Raw genomic sequence first — 23,381 nt, 5'->3', positions numbered from 1 at the left:
GTACATAAATTTGTTTATAATAAAGATAAAAGAAATTGTTAAAATTAGTACATTATTTCTAATCTCGCTAGAGGAAAAAAAAAAAAAAAGAGGCAAAAAGCCTTATTGGGTAGAATAAAATAAGCAGATAATATGTTCGTTTAAATTGTAGAATTTTAGGGTATGAAAAATTTACAATTTAATCATTATCAATGCGGGGCGGGGCAGATTGGGTTTAAAAAACTTAAACTCATCCCCACCTTGCCTTATGGTGCGGGGCTATAATCTCACTATATCCTTGCCCCACCACCTTTGTGGGGCGGGGAAAACCTGCGTGAGGTGAAGTCGGGAGGGGCGGGTTAAGTGGAGAGGGGCAAAATTGTCATCCCTATGCTATCTCTCTTTTGTGCAAGTGTTGGGTGTTCATGTCAGATGCAAATCTCAATATTCTCCAAGAGAGTTACCCCATTGGCACGGGCCAAAGATCCTTTCCTTTAGCCAACATTTCCTTTCCTTTGCTCACAGCTATTTCACGTGTAGGGTTCAGACCCAACCATGTCAGCATTCTCACATGCCTTGTAATGTACAAAAATTTAATTAGTTTTGGACTCTTCAATTTTTACACTTAATAATTCATTTACCAAAAAATTTAAAAATAAATGAGACACGTGGTGCAAGATTGAGATTTCAATTAAAATCTAATTGGATTTTTTTCAAGAAAAAAATGTATTAAATATGCTTAAAATATATTTAAATAGAGAGTGTGCTAATTTTTAGGAAAAAAGTTTTTTTAGTAGTTTTTTTTTTTTGAATTTTGTTGAATTACAACTTTAACCCTATTTTTTATTTTTTAAGAATAAAGATTATCTAATTAAATTAGAGGTATTTTTAATATTTTTTAAAATCATAATTAACTTTCTGAATTTTTTAATATGCAGAGATATATAGATATATAAATTAGAGGTAGGGTGAGTAGTATTATTATTATTATTATAAAAAATCAAAAGTAAAGAGAGATGAGCACAAATTTTCCCCATTTCTTATATAATAATAAATAAATAAATAACCAAAAGAATCGGCGGCTGGACACATTTGCTAAATCGGCGCGTGGTATCGCCAACAACTTCACGCCACAGGTGGTTGTAAATTTGCAATTGAATTGAACGCAAAATCAAAATTTGACTCACTTAAAAAGAAAAAGAAAAAGGTCCTCTCTCTCTCCCTCCGGTCTACGTCGTTTCGTTCTCCATCTCTCTTTTCGCTCTTTTGAGTTGGTTTGATAAGAATGTCTTCTTCCGGCTTAAGCGGAGAAGGAGGAGGAGGAGGAGGAGGAGGAGACACAGCAACGGCGGCTCAACCTCAACTGTTCTTCTGCCACGAATGCAACCATACGGTGACCTTAACCCCTTCACCTACCTCCGATCTCACCTGCCCTACTTGCCATGGTGGGTTTCTTGAAGAACTGGAAAACCCTAACCCTAATCCTCATCCTTTTTTCCAAAATCCCTTTCTTTATTCTTCTTCTTCTTCCGACCTTCCTGCACCAGGCGCGCTTCCCCTATTATTCTCCTCCTCCTCCTCCTCTTCTTCCGCCTCCCCAATCTTCAATGATCTCTCCGCCCTCTTCGGACCCCACCCTCACCCCCACGCCGGTTTGGCTCCCACTCGCTCATCTCCCTCTCCCTCTCCCTCTCCTTTCGACGACCCTGATGCTTTCAACCCCTTTGTTTTCCTTCAGAACTACCTCCAAAACCTAGGTGGCAACGTTGAGGTCGTCATTAATTCTGGAGGCGGTGACTCTCCCTTCCGTGCCGGTATGGGTATTGGCGGCTCCCCTAATGTCAATCTCGGCGACTATTTCTTCGGCCCGGGACTCGAGCAGTTGATCCAACAGCTGGCTGAGAACGACCCTAACCGATACGGTACACCCCCGGCATCCAAATCGGCTGTCCAGACATTGCCGGATATTAAGATTTCTCAGGATTTGTTGGCTTCGGATTCATCTCAGTGTGCCGTCTGCAAGGACTCCTTCGAGCTCCGCGAGGAGGCCAAGCAGATGCCATGTAAGCACATTTACCATGCTGACTGTATTCTGCCTTGGTTGGAATTGCATAATTCTTGTCCTGTGTGTCGGTATGAGTTGCCCACCGATGATCCTGATTACGAGCAGAGGAATCGTGGTGTTGCCACTGCCAGGCCGGTGTCTGCCGGTGCCGGCAATCAGGCTCAGACTCAGACTGGTTCAACTTGGGGTGCTGCAGCAGGTGGGAATATTGGTGGTTCTGCTTCTGCTGCCACTGGCATTGCTAGTGGAATTCAGAATCAGACTGGGAGCTCTGGAGAAAACCCACCAACCCCAAGGACTATGGAGAGGAGATTTAGGATCTCATTGCCCTTTCCATGGCCATTTGGTAGGACACCGGCGTCACCTGCAGAGACCAGCAATAGTGGGAGTGGCACTGGCAACAACAGTGGAAGCAATGATGGGGAAGGGAACTCGGGAAATAGAGGAAATAACAACTTCCAATCAGAGACCAGACAGGAAGATCTTGATTGAGGACCAATGCAAATGCTCTTGTCGTAAGCACGTAACTTTCCTCCTTTTTTTTCAATTCTTTTATTACTTTTATCTGATTGCTTATGTTCATAAGTATCAAATATCTCTAAATTGGATGGTTTATACTTTGCTTTGATTGTCATTTTATGTATGTCATATAATACTCTGCATTCTAGAGCTTTTGTGAATGGTGCTAGGCAAAGCTTGAGTTTTTTGACTTTGTTTGGTTTTGAAGTTTTTGTGCTTTGTATAAATGCTCCTCTTATGGAATTAAGTGTTTATAAGTCCCTTTCGATGTGATGTGTTTGTGTTTTCAAGAGGTTCAGTATTTTGGTAGCCTTTGTTACTTATCCCCCAAAAAAAATAAATATGCTTTGATAGCCTTTGTCATGCATGGAAAAATTTCTTGTGGTTGGGAGCTTGACTAACTTCTTAGACGTATGAGTTTTTTGATCTATAGGGGCTCTAGGAAATTGATTGTTGTGTTAGACTTTGTGATGTGTGTGGACATTGTGCATTCCTTTAATTAAATTGATTATAACCTTTCAAAAGTAGAAAATAGGTTGGTCAGGATTAAGGCAACATGCCATTTTGTCTTCATGTGGTACTCTCCCATTCTACTAGGCACATCCAAAGCAATCAATATTTACTTTAGAAACTTTTAGAACATAGCTTTCAGTTGCTACTCTATTTTGAGAGAAGGGAGAGGTTGTCACTTTTTCTACATTGTAGAGATGGTTTACTTGAATGTAGTGTTGGTTAAAGCACCAGGCACTCTTAAGCACGAAGGTCTCCTAAAGCCTAGGCACAAAGTGCAAGCGTGCGCCTGATTGAAGTGAAGTGCACATTTAAAAAAAAAATTGATTTGATAAATTTGAAAATAATTATTAATGGGTAGTACAACAACAAGTGATAAAAAAAAATCATATAAATTGAAATAAAATATTTTATATAATTCATATAATATTTATATAATCCTTTCGCAATTACACCACAAAAATTGCAAGTCAAGTCATTTTATTTTTTTGGATCAGCTAGATACGAGTACTTTCATTAATATCCTTTCTTGAATCCCTGGTAGTCAGAATGCACTATGACTACTTACTAAGTTAGTAATTTAATCACTTAATATATATAAGTCTATTAGAATTAGTCAATATTAGATCAATGGTGGACTGTGGAGTGATTGCAGTCCCAAATGGGTCTTATTGAAGTATATAGGAGCAGTGCAGCACACCATAACATTAAATTTTATATATCAATTAGTTGGTTTATATCAATAGTGTTAAGATCCTATGGCTACAATTCGGTTTGGTTTATTTTCTTGAAAATATAAAAAAGCACACTTCAAGCTTTTTGAAAAAGCACAAAAAAGCATGCCTCTTTGAATGTGCCTCGCTTTAAAGGTGAAAAGCATTGGAGCTTTGGCGCTTCACACTTTGCACTTAAGCGCGCTTTTACCAACATTGCTTGAATATTATAGATTGCTGCGTTTTTTAATCATTCAATGCATATGAGATTTTTTTTTTTTTTGGGAAAAGTAATAAAATTTTGGGGAAATTACAGTAAACCCATCTGTGGTTTGGCCCGTTTGCACTTTGCTTACCTGTGGTTTAAAACTTAACACTTTGGCCACCTATGTTTAACTCCATCTAGTCTCCATTACCCACCTCTGTTAAAAACATGGATAAATAGGTCTTTTTGTTCCCATTTTATGTTTCTCTCCTCCCAAAACAAGGAAAAAAAAGAAAGAAAGATAAGATCAAAACGTGCTATTTCAAACCTAGGAATATGCATCTCTTAGAACATGGCTCAAATCAAATTTTTTTTCAAACCTAGAACGCAAGAACACTACATTTGTGGGGATATTTGCAACATAGCATGATTTGAGGAAACTACTTCGTTAGTAAGCATCTCTCTAAAACTAGTTAGGAATATAGCATCTTGAGCCTATGAGGCTCAAATTCAGTGAGGTTGACATGGACAATTAATCCACGTGGAACTTGAGACTCTAAGACTTGAGTTCCATAAAGCGTTGGAGAAGAAGAAGAGCCAGAAACAAAAGAAGGAAAAGAAGAACAACCAGAAATGGAAGAAGGGAAAACTCACAAGAAGAAGAATCATCCACCAAACCCACCGATGATTACACACAAAACCCCAAAATCATAACCGACCCACCAAGTTTTTCACAGTGAAATCCACAATTTCACTTTCTGCAAAGACCAAATTCGTTCCCCCCTCCAACAATGACCACCACACGAAAACCTTTTGCAGGAAGAAGATCTGAAGAAGAACCCACATAAAGAAGAAGAAGAAAGAACCCAAATCCGTAGAAGATCTGAAGAGGGACCCACATGAAGATGAAGAAAGAACCCAAACCTAGTAAAAACCTAGATTTTCTTTATAAAACTTGAGCCTAAAAGGCTTGAGTTCCACGTGGAACATTTTCCATGCTAGCTGTGTGCCAGCACACTAAAACTCGAGTGTTAAATGCTCGATTTTTCACCAAACTTGAGTCTTAAAAACTAGAGATGCTATTTTCCCAAATCGTTTTTTAAACATGACCGCTAATGAAATTGTTATAAAATTAATGCTAAATGCAAAAAAAATTCTTACATTTGTAAATATAGTTCAAAATTTTCAGTTACACATGTCCAAAACCCTTTTAAAAACTAACCCAAATCCCTGGACTCCATTCTGAAAACCCTCTCATTTTTCAAACCCAAAAAACCAAACTCAACACAAACCCCAACCTCCTTCTCGGATTGAAGTTAGCAGCAGAAAATCAAAGCAGCCATGGGGTTCCAGCAAACACCAAAGAGAACCATCATCATCAATGGTGGCAGTGAATGGAGTAGCAACTCCCACTAGCAAAAACAAAAAGAAACCCACAAACAAACACAAACACAACAACCAACAAACAAAGAAACCCTCTGTACTCACCGTTTGAAATCAAAACTCACCATATCCACCTTCATTGTGAAAGCTCACCCCCACCAAGTCCACCCACAGCCACCACAACCATTATCAGAACCCACATCCCAGCACCACCATGGCCACAATCCACAAAAAACCGCAAGCCACAGCGGAGAGAGAAGGGATGAGTGGCTTCTGGGTCTTGGGTTTTGCTCTTGGGTTCCAACTCTTGGGTTTTGCTCTTGGTTTTTCGATCTGGGTAGCTAATTAGGTTTTCGATAAGGGTTTTCACTGTGGTGGCTAATCGGCCTCCTCAACCTCCTCAACACCATCATCGGAGAGAGAAGGGATGAGTGAGACAAAGACCACCAGAAGAGGGTGAGATAGAGAGAGAAATCTGAGTTTGAGAGAGAGAGATGATTGGAGTGAGACAAAGAAATGATGAACCAAATGTGTTGGCCTGTCCATTTGATGTTGTTTTGATACGCATCTTGTTTCTCTACAAAATCCCCTCTTTGATCTTGTTCCTTTGAGTTTTTCTGTTATTTTTTGTTTTTGGAGGAGAGAGACATAAAAGGGAAGGTAAAATACATTTTTACCCCTGATTTTAACAGAGGTGGGTAACGGGGAGCAAACGGATTGAAGCACAAGTGGACAAAGTTTTAAATCACGGGTAGGCAAAGTGCAAATGGGTCAAACCACAGGTAGGTTTGCTGTAATTTCCCCTAAAATTTTTATTGAGGATGAAAATACTATATGTTCACGATGATGAAAGCAAAAAATTTCTTTAAAAATTACAATAAAATCAAATAGAAGATCTAAAAGAGTGATGGAACTCAAAACTGGAAGTACAATATGTAAAATCCCATGCCTGAGACCAATCAAAGTACGAATCAGCAAGGATTTCGATTGATCAAGAGATCTCTCCATGTCCTTCAAATGTGCAACTATTCCGCTTCTTTAACACTAACCACATCAAGCAAGATAACACCAAATTCGATACATCTTACAAATGTTTTCCAAACCAATTTCGCCAACCAAATAAAAGAGATTCTACAATCCCTAGAATCACCCATTAAGTCCCAAACATCATAAACACTTAGCTCCACAAAGCATACACCACCTCACAATAGAGCAAAAGATGGTCCACCATTTCCACACTACACTTACACATACCACACCAATTCACTAGGGGTAAACCTCTCTTGATTAGGTATAAACTGTAAGAATCTTACCCCATGCTGCCACAAAAAGAATGACACCCTCTTTGGGGCCTTAACACTCCAAATACTCTTCCAGGGGAAAGAATGAACATTGATGCAATGGATAGCCTTATGGTAAGATCGAACATCAAAAGTGCAACTCCTATTCAATTTCCATTGACATCCTATCACCCCCAAGACATATGAGAGATTTAAGGTACATAAAAGCCGCAATATACATTACTATGTACCTACCATGAAGATGGATTCAACTAGTGGCCAATGAACTTTGGTTCAAATTGCACTTGGGGAGAATGTGTAACTTGCCATTAAAAAAAGGTGTTTCATTTAGCTTGGTCAGGATTAAGGCAACATGCCATTTTGTCTTCTTGTGGTACTCTCCCATTCTACTAGGCACATCCAAAGCAATCAATATTTACTTTAGAAACTTTTAGAACATAGTTTTCAGTTGCTACTCTATTTTGAGAGAAGGGAGAGGTTGTCACTTTTTCTACATCGTAGAGATGGTTTACTTGAATGTAGTGTTGGTTAAAGCACCAGGCACTCTTAAGCACGAAGGTCTCTTGAAGCATAGGCACAGAGTGCAAGCGTGCGCCTGATTGAAGTGAAGTGCACATTTAAAAAAAAAAATTTGATTTGATAAATTTGAAAATAATTATTAATGGGTAGTACAACAACAAGTGATAAAAAAAAAATCATATAAATTGAAATAAAATATTTTATATAATTCATATAATATTTATATAAGCCCCTCCTTTCGCAATTTCACCACAAAAATTGCAAGTCAAGTCATTTTATTTTTTTGGATCAGCTAGATACGAGTACTTTCATCAATATCCTTTCTTGAATCCCTGGTAGTCAGAATGCACTATGACTACTTACTAAGTTAGTAATTTAATCACTTAATATATATATATAAGTCTATTAGAATTAGTCAATATTAGATCAATGGTGGACTGTGGAGTGATTGCAGTCCCAAATGGGTCTTATTGAAGTATATAGGAGCAGTGCAGCACATCATAACATTAAATTTTATATACCAATTAGTTGGTTTATATCAATAGTGTTAAGATCCTATGGCTACAATTCGGTTTGGTTTATTTTCTTGAAAATATAAAAAAGCACACTTCAAGCTTTTTGAAAAAGCACAAAAAAGCGTGCCTCTTTGAATGTGCCTCGCTTTAAAGGTGAAAAGCATTGGAGCTTTGGCGCTTCACACTTTGCACTTAAGTGCGCTTTTACCAACATTGCTTGAATATTATAGATTGCTGCGTTCTTAATCATTCAATGCTTATGAGATTTTTTTTTTTGGGGAAAAGTAATAAAATTTTGGGGAAATTACAGTAAACCCATCTATGGTTTGGCCCGTTTGCACTTTGTCTATCTGTGGTTTAAAACTTAACACTTTGGCCACCTATGTTTAACTCCATCTAGTCTCCATTACCCACCTCTATTAAAAGCATGGGTAAATAGGTCTTTTTGTTCCCATTTTATGTCTCTCTCCTCCCAAAACAAGGAAAAAAAAAAAAAAAAAGATAAGATCAAAACGCGCTATTTCAAACCTAGGAATATGCATCTCTTAGAACATGGCTCAAATCAAGTTTTTTTTCAAACCCAGAACGCAAGAACACTACATTTGTGGGGATATTTGCAACATAGCATGATTTGAGGAAACTACTTCATTAGTAAGCATCTCTCTAAAACTGGTTAGGAATATAGCATCTTGAGCCTATAAGGATCAAGTTCAGTGAAGCTGACATGGACAATTAATCCACGTGGAACTTGAGTCTCTAAGACTTGAGTTCCATAAAGCGTTGGAGAAGAAGAAGAACTAGAAACAAAAGAAGGAAAAGAAGAACAACCAGAAACGGAAGAAGGAAAAACTCATAGGAAGAAGAAGAATCATCCACCAAACCCACCAATGATTACACACAAAACCCCAAAATCATAACCGACCCACCATTCAATTCCACAAAATTAACCCAAATCAAACCAGACCCACCAAGTTTTTCATCATGAAATCCACAATTTCACTTTCTGCAAAGACCAAATTCGTTCCCCCCCCAACAATGACCACCACTCGAAAATCTTTTGCAGGAAGAAGATCTAAAGAAGAACCCACATGAAGAAGAAGAAGAAAGAACCCAAACTCGTAGAAGATCTGAAGAGGAACCCACATGAAGATGAAGAAAGAACCCAAACCTAGTAAAAACCTAGATTTTCTTTATAAAACTCGAGCCTAAAAGGCTTGAGTTCCACGTGGAACATTTTCCACGCTAGCTGTGTGCCAGCACACTAAAACTTGAGTGTTAAATGCCCGATTTTTCACCAAACTTGAGTCTTAAAAAGCCGAAATGCTATTTTCCCAAATTGTTTTTTTAAACATGACTGCTAATGAAATTGTTATAAAATTAATGCTAAATGCAAAAAAAATTCTTACATTTTGTAAATATAGTTCAAAATTTTCAGTTACACATGTCCAAAACCCTTTTAAAAACTAACCCAAATCCCTGGACTCCATTCTGAAAACCCTCTCATTTTTCAAACCCAAAAAACCAAACTCAACACAAACCCCAACCTCCTTCTCGGATTGAAGGTAGCAGCAGAAAATCAAAGCAGCCATGGGGTTCCAGCAAACACCAAAGAGAACCATCATCATCAATGGTGGCAGTGAATGGAGTAGCAACACCCACTAGCAAAAACAAAAAGAAACCCACAAACAAACACAAACACAACAACCAACAAACAAAGAAACCCTCTGTACTCACCGTTTGAAATCAAAATTCACCATACCCACCTTCATCGTGAAAGCTCACCCCCACCAAGTCCACCCACAGCCACCACAACCATTATCATAACCCACATCCCAGCACCACCATGGCCACAATCCACAAAAAACCGCAAGCCACATCGGAGAGAGAAGGGATGAGTGGCTTCTGGGTCTTGGGTTTTGCTCCTGGGTTCTAGCTCTTGGGTTTTGCTCTTGGTTTTTCGATCTTGGTGGCTAATTAGGTTTTTGATAAGGGTTTTCATTGTGGTGGCTAATCGGCCTCCTTAACCTCCTCAACGCCATCATCGGAGAGAGAAGGGATGAGTGAGATAAAGACCACTGGAAGAGGGTGAGATAGAGAGAGAAATATGAGTTTGAGAGAGAGAGACGATCGGAGTGAGACAAAGAAATGATGAACCAAATGTGTTGGCCTGTCCATTTGATGTTGTTTTGATACGCATCTTGTTTCTCTACAAAATCCCCTCTTTGATCTTGTTCCTTTGAGTTTTTCTATTATTTTTTGTTTTTGGAGGAGAGAGACATAAAAGGGAAGGTAAAATACATTTTTACCCTTGATTTTAACAGAGGTGGGTAATGGGGAGCTAACGGATTGAAGCACAGGTGGACAAAGTTTTAAACCACGGGTAGGTAAAGTGCAAATGGGTCAAACCACAGGTAGGTTTGCTGTAATTTCTCCTAAAATTTTTATTGAGGATGAAAATACTATATGTTCACGATGATGAAAGCAAAAAATTTCTTTAAAAATTACAATAAAATCAAATAGAAGATCTAAAAGAGTGATGGAACTCAAAACTGGAAGTACAATATGTAAAATCCCATGCCTGAGACCAATCAAAGTATGAATCAGCAAGGATTTCAATTGATCAAGAGATCTCTCCATGTCCTTAAAATGTGCAACTATTCCGCTTCTTTAACACTAACCACATCAAGCAAGATAACACCAAATTCGATACATCTTACAAATGTTTTCCAAACCAATTTCGCCAACCAAATAAAAGAGATTCTACAATCCCTAGAATCACCCATTAAGTCCCAAACATCATAAACACTTAGCTCCACAAAGCATACACCACCTCACAATAGAGCAAAAGATGGTCCACCATTTCCACACTACACTTACACATACCACACCAATTCACTAGGGGTAAACCTCTCTTGATTAGGTATAAACTGTAAGAATCTTACCCCATGCTGCCACAAAAAGAATGACACCCTCTTTGGGGCCTTAACACTCCAAATACTCTTCCAGGGGAAAGAATGAACATTGATGCAATGGATAGCCTTATGGTAAGATCGAACATCAAAAGTGCAACTCCTATTCAATTTCCATTGACATCCTATCACCCCCAAGACATATGAGAGATTTAAGTTACATAAAAGCCGCAATATACATTACTATGTAGCTACCACGAAGATGGATTCAACTAGAGGCCAATGAACTCTGGTTCAAATGGCACTTGGGGAGAATGTGTAACTTGCCATTAAAAAAAGGTGTTTCATTGTCTTTTGAAATGTTTGAAGAGTTTCTGGATATGCCAAGCAAATCTGACTGTGTGGGAAGCATGAGTTTGTCTAGGACATGATATGTGGACTCCTTTCTTGATTCGCAACTAGTTGAAGCATCCCTAGATAGGGATTTTCATGAAACCATTCTTGGATAGGGGATTTGATGAAATTGTCTACTGATTGATCTGCAAGTAGATAAATTTCATAATGAGGGTTTTATTGAAGTTGCTAATTGCTTTCCTCTCTAAAAATTTCTATGCTACTTTGCAACTTCTACTGCTGGATCATCAATATTTTTAAAAATAATAAAAAATAAATAATTAAATAAAAATATTAAATAAAATATACTATGATAAGAATTGATAAGTTGGAATGCTAATGCAGCACACAATAGGAAAATGGGCAATAAAAGAGGAACAAAAGTAACAACGGTATAAACCCTAGGCTTCACCACCTAGAACCTGCTGCAAACCCTAGGCATCACCACCTAGGGGCATTTGGCATCACCACCAAACAAAGGGAAACAAGGGAGGATACATTTTTCAACTCATAATAATATTATTCTTATTCAAATTCCATTCTTTTCACCATTACAGGAGTACAAGTTAAATAGGGTTTAGGAGATTTCACCAAATATGGAAAACATCTAATTTAAATCCCTAAAAACCCTCAACATTAATGACCAAATTCAAAAACGATATTAATTGCAAATTAATACATAAAATCTTGGGCCCCGCATCATACTCCTCTAGTTGGAGACAACTCTTCCTCGAGTTTTGAAGTGAAGTAGGATTAGAACTCCAATACTTAGTACTTGCTTCAATATATATATATTTTTTAATAGGTAATCAAAAAGTTAATATTAATGATAAAAAAATAAGAGAAAAGTATAAGATGTTCATGATGATGAACAAGAAGAAAAAAAAAAGAGCACACAGCACAACAAAAAGAGGGTAATCAGGAAACTAAGCTAAGGGAAGACATAAACTCAGAGAGAGAAGAACAATTAGTAAAACCCCAACAACTTGACCACTCCAAAAGATTGCGTTGGCTTAAAACCTTTAACTCATCCAACATCTTCTCTTTGTCCTCAAAAGATCGGCAATTTCGTTCCAACCACACAATCCATATTAAGCACCCTAGAATCAAATTCCAAATGTTCGAATTATACTTCCTAAGCCACTGATGCCAACAAGATAACAAACCTGCCACCAAACCTGGCATAACCCAATGAATACCAAAAGCCTGAAGTATAAAAGTCCATAGGGAATGAGTGACAGGACAATGAAGAAGGTGGTCTGCCGACTCCCCGTCACGACAACACATACAACACCAATTAGCCAAGGGGCGACCCTTAAGCATTATATTATCCAAAGTGAGGATCCGACCATGAGCAACTGTCCACAAAAAGACCGCCACGCGCTTAGGAATCTTTGGTTTCCAAATCCCCTTCCAAGGAAACTGAGAATTCGAAGCACCTTGAATCGCATGATAGTAAGACCGGGTGTCAAACTTACTATCACCTTTTAGCCGCCAGCAAAGAGTATCTCTCCTCTCACCCGAGGAATACGAGTTTGGATAAGTTGAAACAGAGAATAAGATGCAGCCAACTCCCAATCTTTAAAAGCTCTATAAAACCTTAAATTCCACACTTTAACAGTGTCCCCTTCTGGAACCCACAAAACCTCAGAGATGCAAGCATTCTTGACCGCTGAACACACATAGAGCTTAGGATAAAGATTTTTTAGAGTATTATCACCAATCCACCTATCATGTCAAAAACGGATACAAGTGCCTTCACCCACTACAAAAGACAGATGCTTAGAAAAGCTCTCCCACCCTTCATTAATGCTTCTCCATAGGCCACACCCATGAGTCCTCCTGCAGACTTTAGTACTCCACCCCCCTTGACCCTCATCATATATTGTGGAGATAACTCTCCGCTAGAGATGGGTAACTTCATGATCATATCTCCACAACCATTTTCCTAATAGAGCTTGATTAAATGACACCGCACTTCTTATCCTCAAACCACCCATCTCAACGGGTAAACACACATTTTCCCAAGCCACGAAAGGATAGTTGAAACTCCCCTCAAAAGACCCCCATAGAAAATTCCTCTGAATACTTTCCAATCTAATAGCCACAGCTTTAGGAATAGTAAAAAAAGATAAAAAGTACGTTGGGAGATTAGAGAGGGTACTCTTTATTAGCATGAGCCTACCACCCTTAGATAAATAGAGACGCTTCCACCCAGATAGTTTCTTCTCCATTTTCTCCAAAATAGGACTTCAAATCGAAGCTTTCTTAAAAGAAGTTCCCAACAGCATCCCCAAATATTTCATAGGCAAACTGCCCACTCTACATTGAAGAATATTAGCCAATGCATCTAGATTATTCACCTCCCCAACAGGGACAATCTCACTTTTCCTGACATTGACCTTCAAACCCGTAAAAGCTTGAAAACAAGACAACACCAACCTAATGGATAACAACTGTTCCTTAAAGGTATCACAAAATAAGATAGTGTCATCAGCAAATAACAGATGGGAGATACGCTCACCAACAGAGTTTACAGCTCCCACATGAAAACCCCAAATAAGATTACACTTCTCAGTCTTCTTCAAGAGTCTACTTAAAACCTCCATTATCAAGAGAAACAAAAGTGGGGATAGAGGATCCCCTTGTCTCAACCCACGAGAGCTTCCTAAAAAACCTTCAGAGGATCCATTAACCAGGACTGAAAAATGGACCGACGTAACACAAGGCTTAATCCACCCCCTCCATTTCAGCTCAAAACCCATCCGGCCCAACAAATAAAACAAGGCCTCCCAGTTCACATGGTCATAAGCTTTTTCAATATCAAGCTTGCAAACCACGCCTGGTATTCTGCTCTTCAACTTGCTATCCAGGCATTCATTTGCAATAAGCATTGAATCCAGAATTTGCCTTCCGCCAACAAACGAATTTTGAGACTCAGAGATGAGATTATCCAAAACCACCCTCAACCTATTAGCCAACACCTTGGACAGCAGCTTGTACACACTACCCACCAAACTGATGGGGCGAAAGTCCTTAATGTTAATGGCATTACACTTCTTAGGAATTAAACAGAGAAACGAAGCATTCATAGACCGTTCAAACACATAGTGCCGATGAAAGTAAACAAAAAAATCCATGACTTTCTTTTCCACCACACTCCAACATTTGTGAAAAAAAGCCATGGTGAAACCATAAAGACCAGGGGCTTTATCACCCTCCATCTCCCTTAATACCTGGAAGACTTCCTCTTTCGTGAACTCCTTCTCTAAAGATAACCTCTCTGGCACCTTTGGGAGTACAGAGAATAGCGAAGCTTTACATTCCATCACATCAGTAAATTCTTTAGGAATAACAAAATCAATGTGTGGAATCAATATAATCTTATCTTGATCCATTAGAAGCACCATGGTATCCACTTTCTCTACTTTCGCAAACTGTTTGTCTTATGCACCATGGAAGGCTGATCAAAAGCAGATTCATCAATTTCCCCTATCGCATCATGTGCACTCTCTAATGTTACACTTGTAGAACTTTCTCTTCATCAAGGATAATGGAATCATCATTTTCAACAATGGGTAATGTATTTGACACTTCAATAGGTTGAATTAAGTCTGCTACACATGGTTTAGATATTTCACCTTGTTGTTTAGGCTCCTTAGTAGGTTCTTCTTGTCGCACAAGTGAAGCAACCTCCGTTGAAACTAAGGGCTTGTGGTGCATCTACAGTATCACACCCAACTTCAGGTTTCTTGAGCATTGCAAAGTAATCTTGAACTAATTTCATGAGATTCTCTACTTTGTTTTCTATTGCAGTGTATTTGTGTTCTATTTATGTGAATTTGTGTTCTAATTCAATGGAAGATAGCACTGGAGTGAAGTTAGGACTGGAATTTGAACCAAAGCTCACCTTGGGCTTAGGACCAAAACTTGAACAAAAATTCACCTTGAGCTTGGGACTAGAATTTGAACAAAAAGTCGCATTAGGCTTAGAACTAGAAATTGTTCAAACATTCATCTCATCTTCAAATTGATATACATGGTCAGGTGCAGGTCTATCCCATTGATTGAGATTGTTATCTTGTATTTGTCTCTTTTGTTGATAAGGTGGGGGTACATATTTCTCCCTCTTTTTTCTCATAGGATGAACATATTTCTCTCTCCTTTGCTCATAGGATGGGGGAATATATCTCTCAATGAGTATTTCCTTCATTTCTTCCCAATCAGTTATGGGAGGCTTACCCTTTCTAACGCGAAGGTCTTCAACATCTTGCCAATAATCTCTAGCTCTACTTATTAGTTTCATCTTGGCAAACCTAGCCCTTCTCACATATGACAAACCTATATGTTCAATAAACTCATCTATCTCATATAACCACTCATTGAAGATCCCTGGATCTTGATGACTTTCAAAAGAAGGTGCTTCTAATATAACCATGATTAATAATAAATTTTAATGAAGAGTTATAGCAAAACCTGTATTGATGACATTGCTGGTTGCTGTCCAAATTGTGAGTCTGGGATGGACTTGTCTGATCAACCCAGATGCTTCCTGGATTGCAGGCTTGAAGAGGCATAAAAGTAAAAAGGATATCAGGCCAATGGGCTGGTGCACACGCTAGCAAATCAGGCCCAACAATCTTGCTTTGGCTCTTGATTTTTTGAATAAAATCAAAAACATGTGACAAACTTATGGATGAAAAAGACAGCACCTTTACAGGTCTATAAACATTTCAAAGAACTAGACAAAATCGAAGAGGAAGCAAGGAGTGAAAATAACGGCACAGAGGGGATTACAGCGCGGCGCGAGGCTGAAGTGACAGCGTCAGCCTCAGATTGAGTGGTACAGCGTTGTTGCAGCCGTGTTGAGTGGGTTGTGGGCTTGGCAGTGTCGTGGATTAATGGTAGAGATTTTTGGGTTGAGTGTTTGGCTGGTGGGGTTCTCGGCTATTGGTGGGTGGGGTGTTTTAGTGGCGGTGGAAGGTATTTTTTTTATTTTTTGGCTTTTGATGAGGCTGAGATCTACTTGGTTCTGGCAGTGGTGTGATGGCTGGGTTTCTGGTGCTGGAAAACAGTATGACTGCTTTTTTTTTTTTGGTTTGGTTTGGGTGAGCAGATTTGGTGGTGGTTGGAGTTTGTGGGTGTGGGTGGCTGTTTATGCTTAGACAAATTTGGAGTGGGTTTGAAAGGATCGGACGCTTTGATACCAAGTCAATGTAGCACACAATAGGAAAATGTCAAATAAAAAGGAACAAAAGTAACAACAGAACAAACCCTAGGCTTTACCACCTAAAATCTGCCTGCAAATCCTAGGCATCACCACCTAGGGGTGTTTGGCATCACCACCAAACAAAGGGAAACAAGGGAGGAGACATTTCTCAACTCATAATAATATTATTCTTATTCAAATTCGACCGTCTTTCACCATTACAAGAGTACTAGTTAAATAGGGTTTAGGAGATTACACCAATATGGAAAATATCTAATTTAAATCTCTAAAAACCCTCAACATTAATAACCAAATTCAAAGAAAATATTAATTGCAAATTAAAACATAAAATCTTGGCTCCCTGCATCAAATGCTTTTGTGGATATGAGGTCCTAGAAGTTATCTAATGCCATAGGGTTTCTCTTTGAGATGATTTAGATTAATGTTTATAATTAGGCCTGATCGTTAAAGCTGTCATTCAAAACCATGTTAAAGTCCATGAAAGCTTAAGATTTGTTTCCTTTTTGGCTGCTAACGATAATTTTGTTGAATTTTTATTGGGGGAAATTACACTTTACCATCCTAAACTATACCCCATATTAAATTTTGCAACCTAAACTTTTTGAATGCTCGTTTTGCATCCTAAACTATGACCTTTGTTACACTTTGCACTCCGAGTTAACTTTGTTGTTAATTTGGATGGAAATTCAAAGTTTAGGATGTAAAGTGTAATAAGGAGTATAGTTTAGAGTGGTAAAGTGTAATTCATCTTTTGTTTTTAAAGCATTGAGAAGAGGGGGCAATTAGGTCTTTTCATGTGGTGCCATATTTTCCATCCAAATTAACAGTAAACTTAATGTCGGGGTGTAAATTGTAAAAAAGAATATATTTTAAGGTGCGAAGTGTAGTCAATGGTATAGTTTAGGGTGGTAAAATGTAATTTTTCCTTTAAATTGTTCATGGACATTTTGATTTTGTTGTGAATTTTATTGCAACCCTGTTGTCCATAAATGGGTCTTGTGTAAGTAGGCCTGTTCTCATTTTATGGGCCCCCTTTTGAAGCCAATAATACAGTAGGTGTGTAGCATATGAATCTTACTCTTGCCTAGTTGCCTTAGAGCTTACATAAGTAGTAGGCCTGTTGCCCGGCTCAATGGATTGGTAAACCTTGCGGTTGTTGAATACAAAAATTTTCAATTAGAATTAATGATTTTTCTGGCTATCAGAGCCTTGTCCATATTTGAATTAAGAATGGAAGGTTAATTAATTTTGTTGGATTTAGATCAGTCTTTATTTTCTACTGAATCTGATGACTGATGTGGAAGCTTTGGCTCTTATCTAGGGTCCAAGGTATCTAATATGCCCTTAAGATACTTGGGGCTGCCTTTGGGCTCTAGATTTAAACCATACTTGAGGTAATGAAAAGGAGATTAGTGAGATGGAAGAAGTTTTATTAGTTTAACGGAAGTAGGCTCGCCTTAATAAAGAGCATGCTATCAACTTTGCCTATATATTGTCTCTCTTTTTCCTATTCCCTCCAGTGTTGCTATGCGTATTGAGAAGTTGGAAAGGGATCTTTTATGGAGTGTTTTAGGAGATGAGTTTAAGAAGTTTGGTATCTTTCAACCAATCTTTATTGGGTAAATAGCTTTGGCGTTTTGCCACGGAGAAAGATGCTTTTTGGAGGGATTTAGTTAATAAAAATTTGGCACTTAATTGGTTGGTGCTTGAGGATTGGTAGGGGTTCTTACAGAGTGTCTCTTTGGAAGCATATTAGAAGGGGTTGGGGTACATTTTCCAGATTCATTAAATTTTAGGTCAGTGATGGCACTAATGTTCATTTTTGGCATGACTGGTAGTGGGGACAAGACTCTTAAGGAGGCATCTTCTGACTTGTACAGAATTGCTCATAATAAGGAGGCTGTTGTGGCTGATGTTATGAGATGGAATGCAGGCAATCATCATTGGGATATTACTTTTTTAGAGCCATTCAGAATTGGGAGAGGGATATGCTAACAAAATTCCTTAATCTCATCTATTCTACAAAGAATAGAGAAATGCTGAAGACCAAATACCTTGGATGTCAACAAGAAGCAGTTGTCTAATGTAAAGCCCTATAGAGTGTTTTATGCTGGAGGTATGCATTCTTTTTCCTGTAAAAAGCATTTTGAGGGTAAAAGTTCCCACAGAAGTAGCTTCTTTTGCTAGCATTTGGAGGGTAAAAGTTCCTACAAAAGTAGTTTCTTTCACTTGGACTGCTGCTTGTGGGAAAATTCCTACAAAAGATTATGAAAAGGAAGAAAGATCGAAGAGGGCTGAGGCTAGGGTGGAATTGGAAGACCATGCTTCTGGAGGAAATTTTGTGGCGGCAAAAATCCAGAGTACTACGGTTGAAAGAGGTTGACAGAAACACAAAATTATTTCATCGTTTGGCAAACTCCCACTGGAGGAATGATTTCATTAGGAAAATGTCCAATGTTGTAAGGAGGACCAAGACGAGATATGCGAGGAAATAGTTCATTTCTATGAATTTTTGTATTCTGAACCAGAAACCTTGAACCTCATTTTGGTGGTTTATCTTTCCACATGATTGATGATGGAGAAGTGAATTGGTTGGAGAGTGTTATTGATGAAGAGGAATTTCTTCAGGTGATAAAATCTTTGAATGGAGACAAAGCTCCTGGTCTGGATGGATTTTTGATTGCCTTTTTTCAATGCTGCTAGGATGTGGTGAAAGCGGACATGATGGGCAATTTTCATTCTTTTCATGATGCTAGTTTGTTTGAGTGAAGCCTGAATGTCCATTTTCTTGCACCTATTCCCAAGAAGGTTGGGTTGTTGATGTTAAAGACTTTAGACTAATCAGCCTTATCGGAGTATGTACAAAATTTGATGAAGGTCATGGCAAACTTGCTGAAATCAGTACTTGGGAAGCTCTTTTCCAATTCTTGGAATGCATTCATCAAAGGTAGGCAGATTTTGGAATTTTATTTTTATTTTTTAATCTCAAATGAATGCCATCATAGCCTTTTGCTATGTCATGCCTGCAGTGTTATGCAAACTGGGCTTGGAGAATGCCTGTGACCGTGTCAATTGGAATTTCCTGCTTTATTTATTGGAGAGGTGTGGTTTTGGGGAGAAGTGGTGAAAATGGATCCGGTTTTGCATCTCTATGATGCAATTCTCTTTTATCTCTAATGGCAGCCCTAGTGGTTCTTTTAGTAGCTCCAGAGGACTAGACCAACAAGATCCATTATCCCCCTTTTATCTGTAGTCATTGAGGCTTTGAGTCATTTATTAGGTAGAGCAGTAGAGGGACGTTATCTAATGTGGACCGGAATAAATTACTGAATGTAAAAGATAGTGTAGTCAATTTGCCTGAACTTAGAGAGAGAATATACTTTTTGGGTTAATTTTCTGCTTGCTTCATGCATAATTTTTATGTACATAAATACTAGTGAGGAGATAAACCTCATCACAACCAAGTCCTAAAATATAGGATCCAACTCCTATTTAAATTTAAATACAAATTGAAATTAAACCCTAATCCTCATCCTAATCTACTGCAGAAATCCTAATCCTAATCTACAGTAGAATTTTATTCAAATTCAAACTTTTTTGACTCCTACATAATTATTTGCCATGTGGTCTTGGGACACAATATTCCTTTCCCATTTAGATGAATCTTGTTCTCAAGATTCTAAGACATGGAAATTGATGTTTGCTCACATCAATTGGAGAATACATAGCCTCAAATTTTAAAGTGTTGAAAGATAAGAATTTGGATATTTGATACTTGCGCCAATTATTCGCCCATTTTTGTGAGCACTAGGAACATAAATACCTAGCTTCCCACATCCTTGAATTCATTGAGAATGACAAACTTAGTGTGTGGAATTGAGGTAGGCCTATTCGAAATCACGAGAAGATCCCTTTGATCTATCTTTTCTAATTTGTTGATCATTTGATCTTCAAAGGAAAATTTTGTAGCAAGTGCACCCTCCAACATAATAATCTATTGAATTGTTGGTGATTCTTGGAGTAGGAAATTATGATACCTAAGTAAGGAGCAGCAATGAAAACCATGTGGTGGTGAGGTGTTGTGGAGACAAAGGATTCATTGACATTGAGAATCCACCAAAAGGGATCTCTACTGTTGAATCTTGATAGCTCCATGGATCATTGCTCTGATACCAAATGATGTGACTTGGGATAAATTATTGAATGTAAAAGATAATGTAGTCAATTCGAGATGACCAATCTCTTGAACTTAGAGAGAGAATAGACTTTTTGGGTTAATTTTCTGCTTGCTTCATTCATAATTCCTACGTACATAAATACTAGTAAGGAGATAAACCTCATTACAACCAAGTCCTAAAACATAAGATTTAACTCCTATTTAAATTTAAATGCAAATTGAAATTAAATCCTAATCATCATCCTAATCTACTGCAGAATTTTATTCAAATTCAACTTCTTCGACTAATTATTGCCAGGTGGCCTTGGGACACAACATTATCTAAGAAGCACCGATACTGGTATCTGTAAGATTTAGTGACACAACATTATCTAATTATTAAATATATTTTTATTTTTTATATATCTTTTATATGCTCATCAATCAAACCCATACAATTTATTGAAAGGTATTAAATTAAACCCATGTTTCGTGTAATATCCTAATCTCTAGCCAAAGTACCAATTCATTAATAATAATGTAAATAGACATTAATATACAAAAGATGATAATAATACACAGTATAAACACTTAATTAGAAAAAAGTTATATTTTAGTTAGTCAAAAGGTATTAAATTGTAGGTATAATTGTCACTTAAAAAAATTGAATTTTTCCAATCCATGAAAATGTGGATACACCTTTTAAAAAGTGAATCTATAAACTCTCAAAATGGGAATCCGGATTCTCTTGACTTATTTGCAGCCAAGCATAGGAATGCTTGGGAATCTAAGAGGATTCCTAGGGGTGGTCCAGAATTCAGATACCCACCTTTTAAAAGTAATGCTTGGGACTCTAAAGAGGTTTCCTAAAAACCGATAAAAATAAAAAATAAAAAAACTAAAAATCTAAGAGGTTTCCTAAAAGATTACTTCCAACCAAACACTTTGTAAGATCTAAGAGAATAGCTAAAAGAGATTAGGGATTTAGAAGAACCTTGCAATCTTGAATATAGATATTTTAATGTTCCTAGCAACCCTTTTAGAGTGCACTTGGCCTCTGCCTTCTGGATTATTCTCTTTACCTACCTACCTATTATTTTGACTATTATGTTTAATGCCAAAATGGAGCTGGAGCTCTAGAGCACCAATCAAATTATCAATGCTGTTCATATATTCATTCCCTGTGTCATTAAAGATGATATGACTCATTGACTCTCTCACCCATTTAACATGTCAGATTTTGAAAGAAATTACTGAAACTTGATATCGGAATATGTAGCTACATCAGATTTTGTGTTGTTTTCGTTTTTAATACATTCTTAGGTTCGTAGACAATAAGCATTATAATAAGTCTCTTCTAGCCATTTAATTGTCCAGAGATTATGTGTGCCCAAGAGATTGTCTGTTAAATTCATTCCTTTTGAAAGACTTGGAAAGTGTTCAATTTCTTGTTTCCAGCTGAGTTTTTTAGATTATTAACATTTATTACTGGCTTGGTGTATCTCTAGTACCTTTTTATAAAATTTTCCCCCTTTCTCTATATTGCCATGACTAATTTATGTGCAGTGAGTGCTTTGTGGACATTTCTCTATAATCAATAAAATTGGTGCTTATGGTTTTCTCAAGATGATCCTCGACTACAAAAGCTACTATTTAGGTGTTATTTTTTGTTCAGGTTATTGGATGCTTAATTATAGAATGCTAAGGCCAAGAGCTTTGTAGCTCAATGGTATACCTGCTTTCCTCTTTATTAGGAGAATCAAGGTTTGAATCCCCATCTAATTGTTATAACTATCAAATTATTAGCAACACTATATATATATAGAGAGAGAGAGAGAGCTATGGGATGTAGAGTTATAGAACCTGGCCAGTTAGGAACAATGTAAACTTTTTTTTTTTTTTTTTTGCTTTGGCAAATTAAAGTTGTGGGTGATGGTCAAATTGTTGAAAGATTTTATTGCCAGGTGACAAATTGCCAGGTGACAAATCTTATTCAGGGAACCCCAATTTCCTTGAGGTACTTGTGTGTACTGTGATTTGATTTCAAGAACCTGCACGAGTGTGATGCTACTTGATCATGGGACCAGACCATGTCAATTGTTGATTTGATTCGATGGGTGCGTCTAGAGACTAGAATTGTATAATGTTTGTATGATCAATAAAATTTTATGCTTCTGTTTTTGGTTTGTAGTGCTGCCTAGGATCAATGTTACTGTACTCATATAATTGTGTACTTACTATACAAAGTGCTTGACAATCATTGAAGCAATCTGATATGTTAGATTGGTTTGAATTATTACAGGGAGGCTTTTCTTGAGTTGCTGCAGATATTGATACCTTGGGACCTTTTATGGATTTTTGCTGGCTGTATCTGTTCCCCCACCCCCCTCCTTCCTGGCCTTAAAATAAATAGTGCTCTGATGCATTAATCTTATGATTTTTCCTATTTAAATATTTGATTCTTTGTTCCTTTTGGCAGGTATGAAGACTCGTCTGAATCTGCAAGCATTGAACATAGAAAAGATCTTACATGTTAATGATTAGTGAGAGTTGCATTTAAGTATTTTGTCATAATAATCATAGGTAAATGCCCATCTCCAATTTCATGTTTTGAATTCTTTATAGATTTCATTATTTTACGAGAATTATTGTGCATTGTAAAATTTTACCATTTGGGGACCAATCTATACTTTTTGGAATGTTATTTTTCATCAAACCCTTTTTCAGTTGCACGTGTTGAGCTCTTTAGTGATACGCTGAAATTTGACAATATTTTCCTTGGGGAATGTTTGGAAGGAGGAAGATCCTGGGGGAAGAGAGCAGAATTTTAGTACCATCTGACACCCCTTCACCCCTCTCTTCCCTATCTTTCCACCTCCTTCCAACCAAACAAATGATTAGTCTATACTGTACATACACTATGGTTCATACATTTGTTGCTATGCCATCAGTGTACTGATACGAGGTGTTTTGCAACGTCTTGT

The 23,381-nt window shown here is 37.6% G+C and overlaps 1 protein-coding gene across 4 annotated transcripts; it reads left to right on the top strand.

Moving 5' to 3' along the window:
- Positions 1–1,076: 1,076 nt before the first annotated feature.
- Positions 1,077–23,123, top strand: LOC115962639 (E3 ubiquitin-protein ligase RING1). Of its 4 annotated transcripts, none has more exons than XM_031081524.1 (2): positions 1,077–2,567; positions 22,877–23,123. In XM_031081524.1, exon 1 carries the CDS (start codon positions 1,265–1,267, stop codon positions 2,534–2,536), a length of 1,272 nt encoding a protein of 423 aa, XP_030937384.1. In that variant the 5' UTR covers positions 1,077–1,264; the 3' UTR covers positions 2,537–2,567; positions 22,877–23,123. The 4 variants fall into 4 exon arrangements, with proteins under 4 accessions (XP_030937384.1, XP_030937385.1, XP_030937386.1 ...); XM_031081525.1 differs by lacking the exon at positions 22,877–23,123 and adding an exon at positions 22,700–22,838 and having other exon boundaries at positions 1,077–2,559; XM_031081526.1 differs by lacking the exon at positions 22,877–23,123 and adding an exon at positions 22,700–22,838.
- Positions 23,124–23,381: the final 258 nt, after the last annotated feature.

The sequence above is a fragment of the Quercus lobata genome, chromosome 10 (genome assembly GCF_001633185.2).
Source record: "Quercus lobata isolate SW786 chromosome 10, ValleyOak3.0 Primary Assembly, whole genome shotgun sequence".
NCBI classification, from domain to species: Eukaryota; Viridiplantae; Streptophyta; class Magnoliopsida; order Fagales; family Fagaceae; genus Quercus; species Quercus lobata.
The sequence above is the reverse complement of the archived record's forward strand: the minus strand, read 5'-3'. Positions and strand labels throughout refer to the sequence as shown.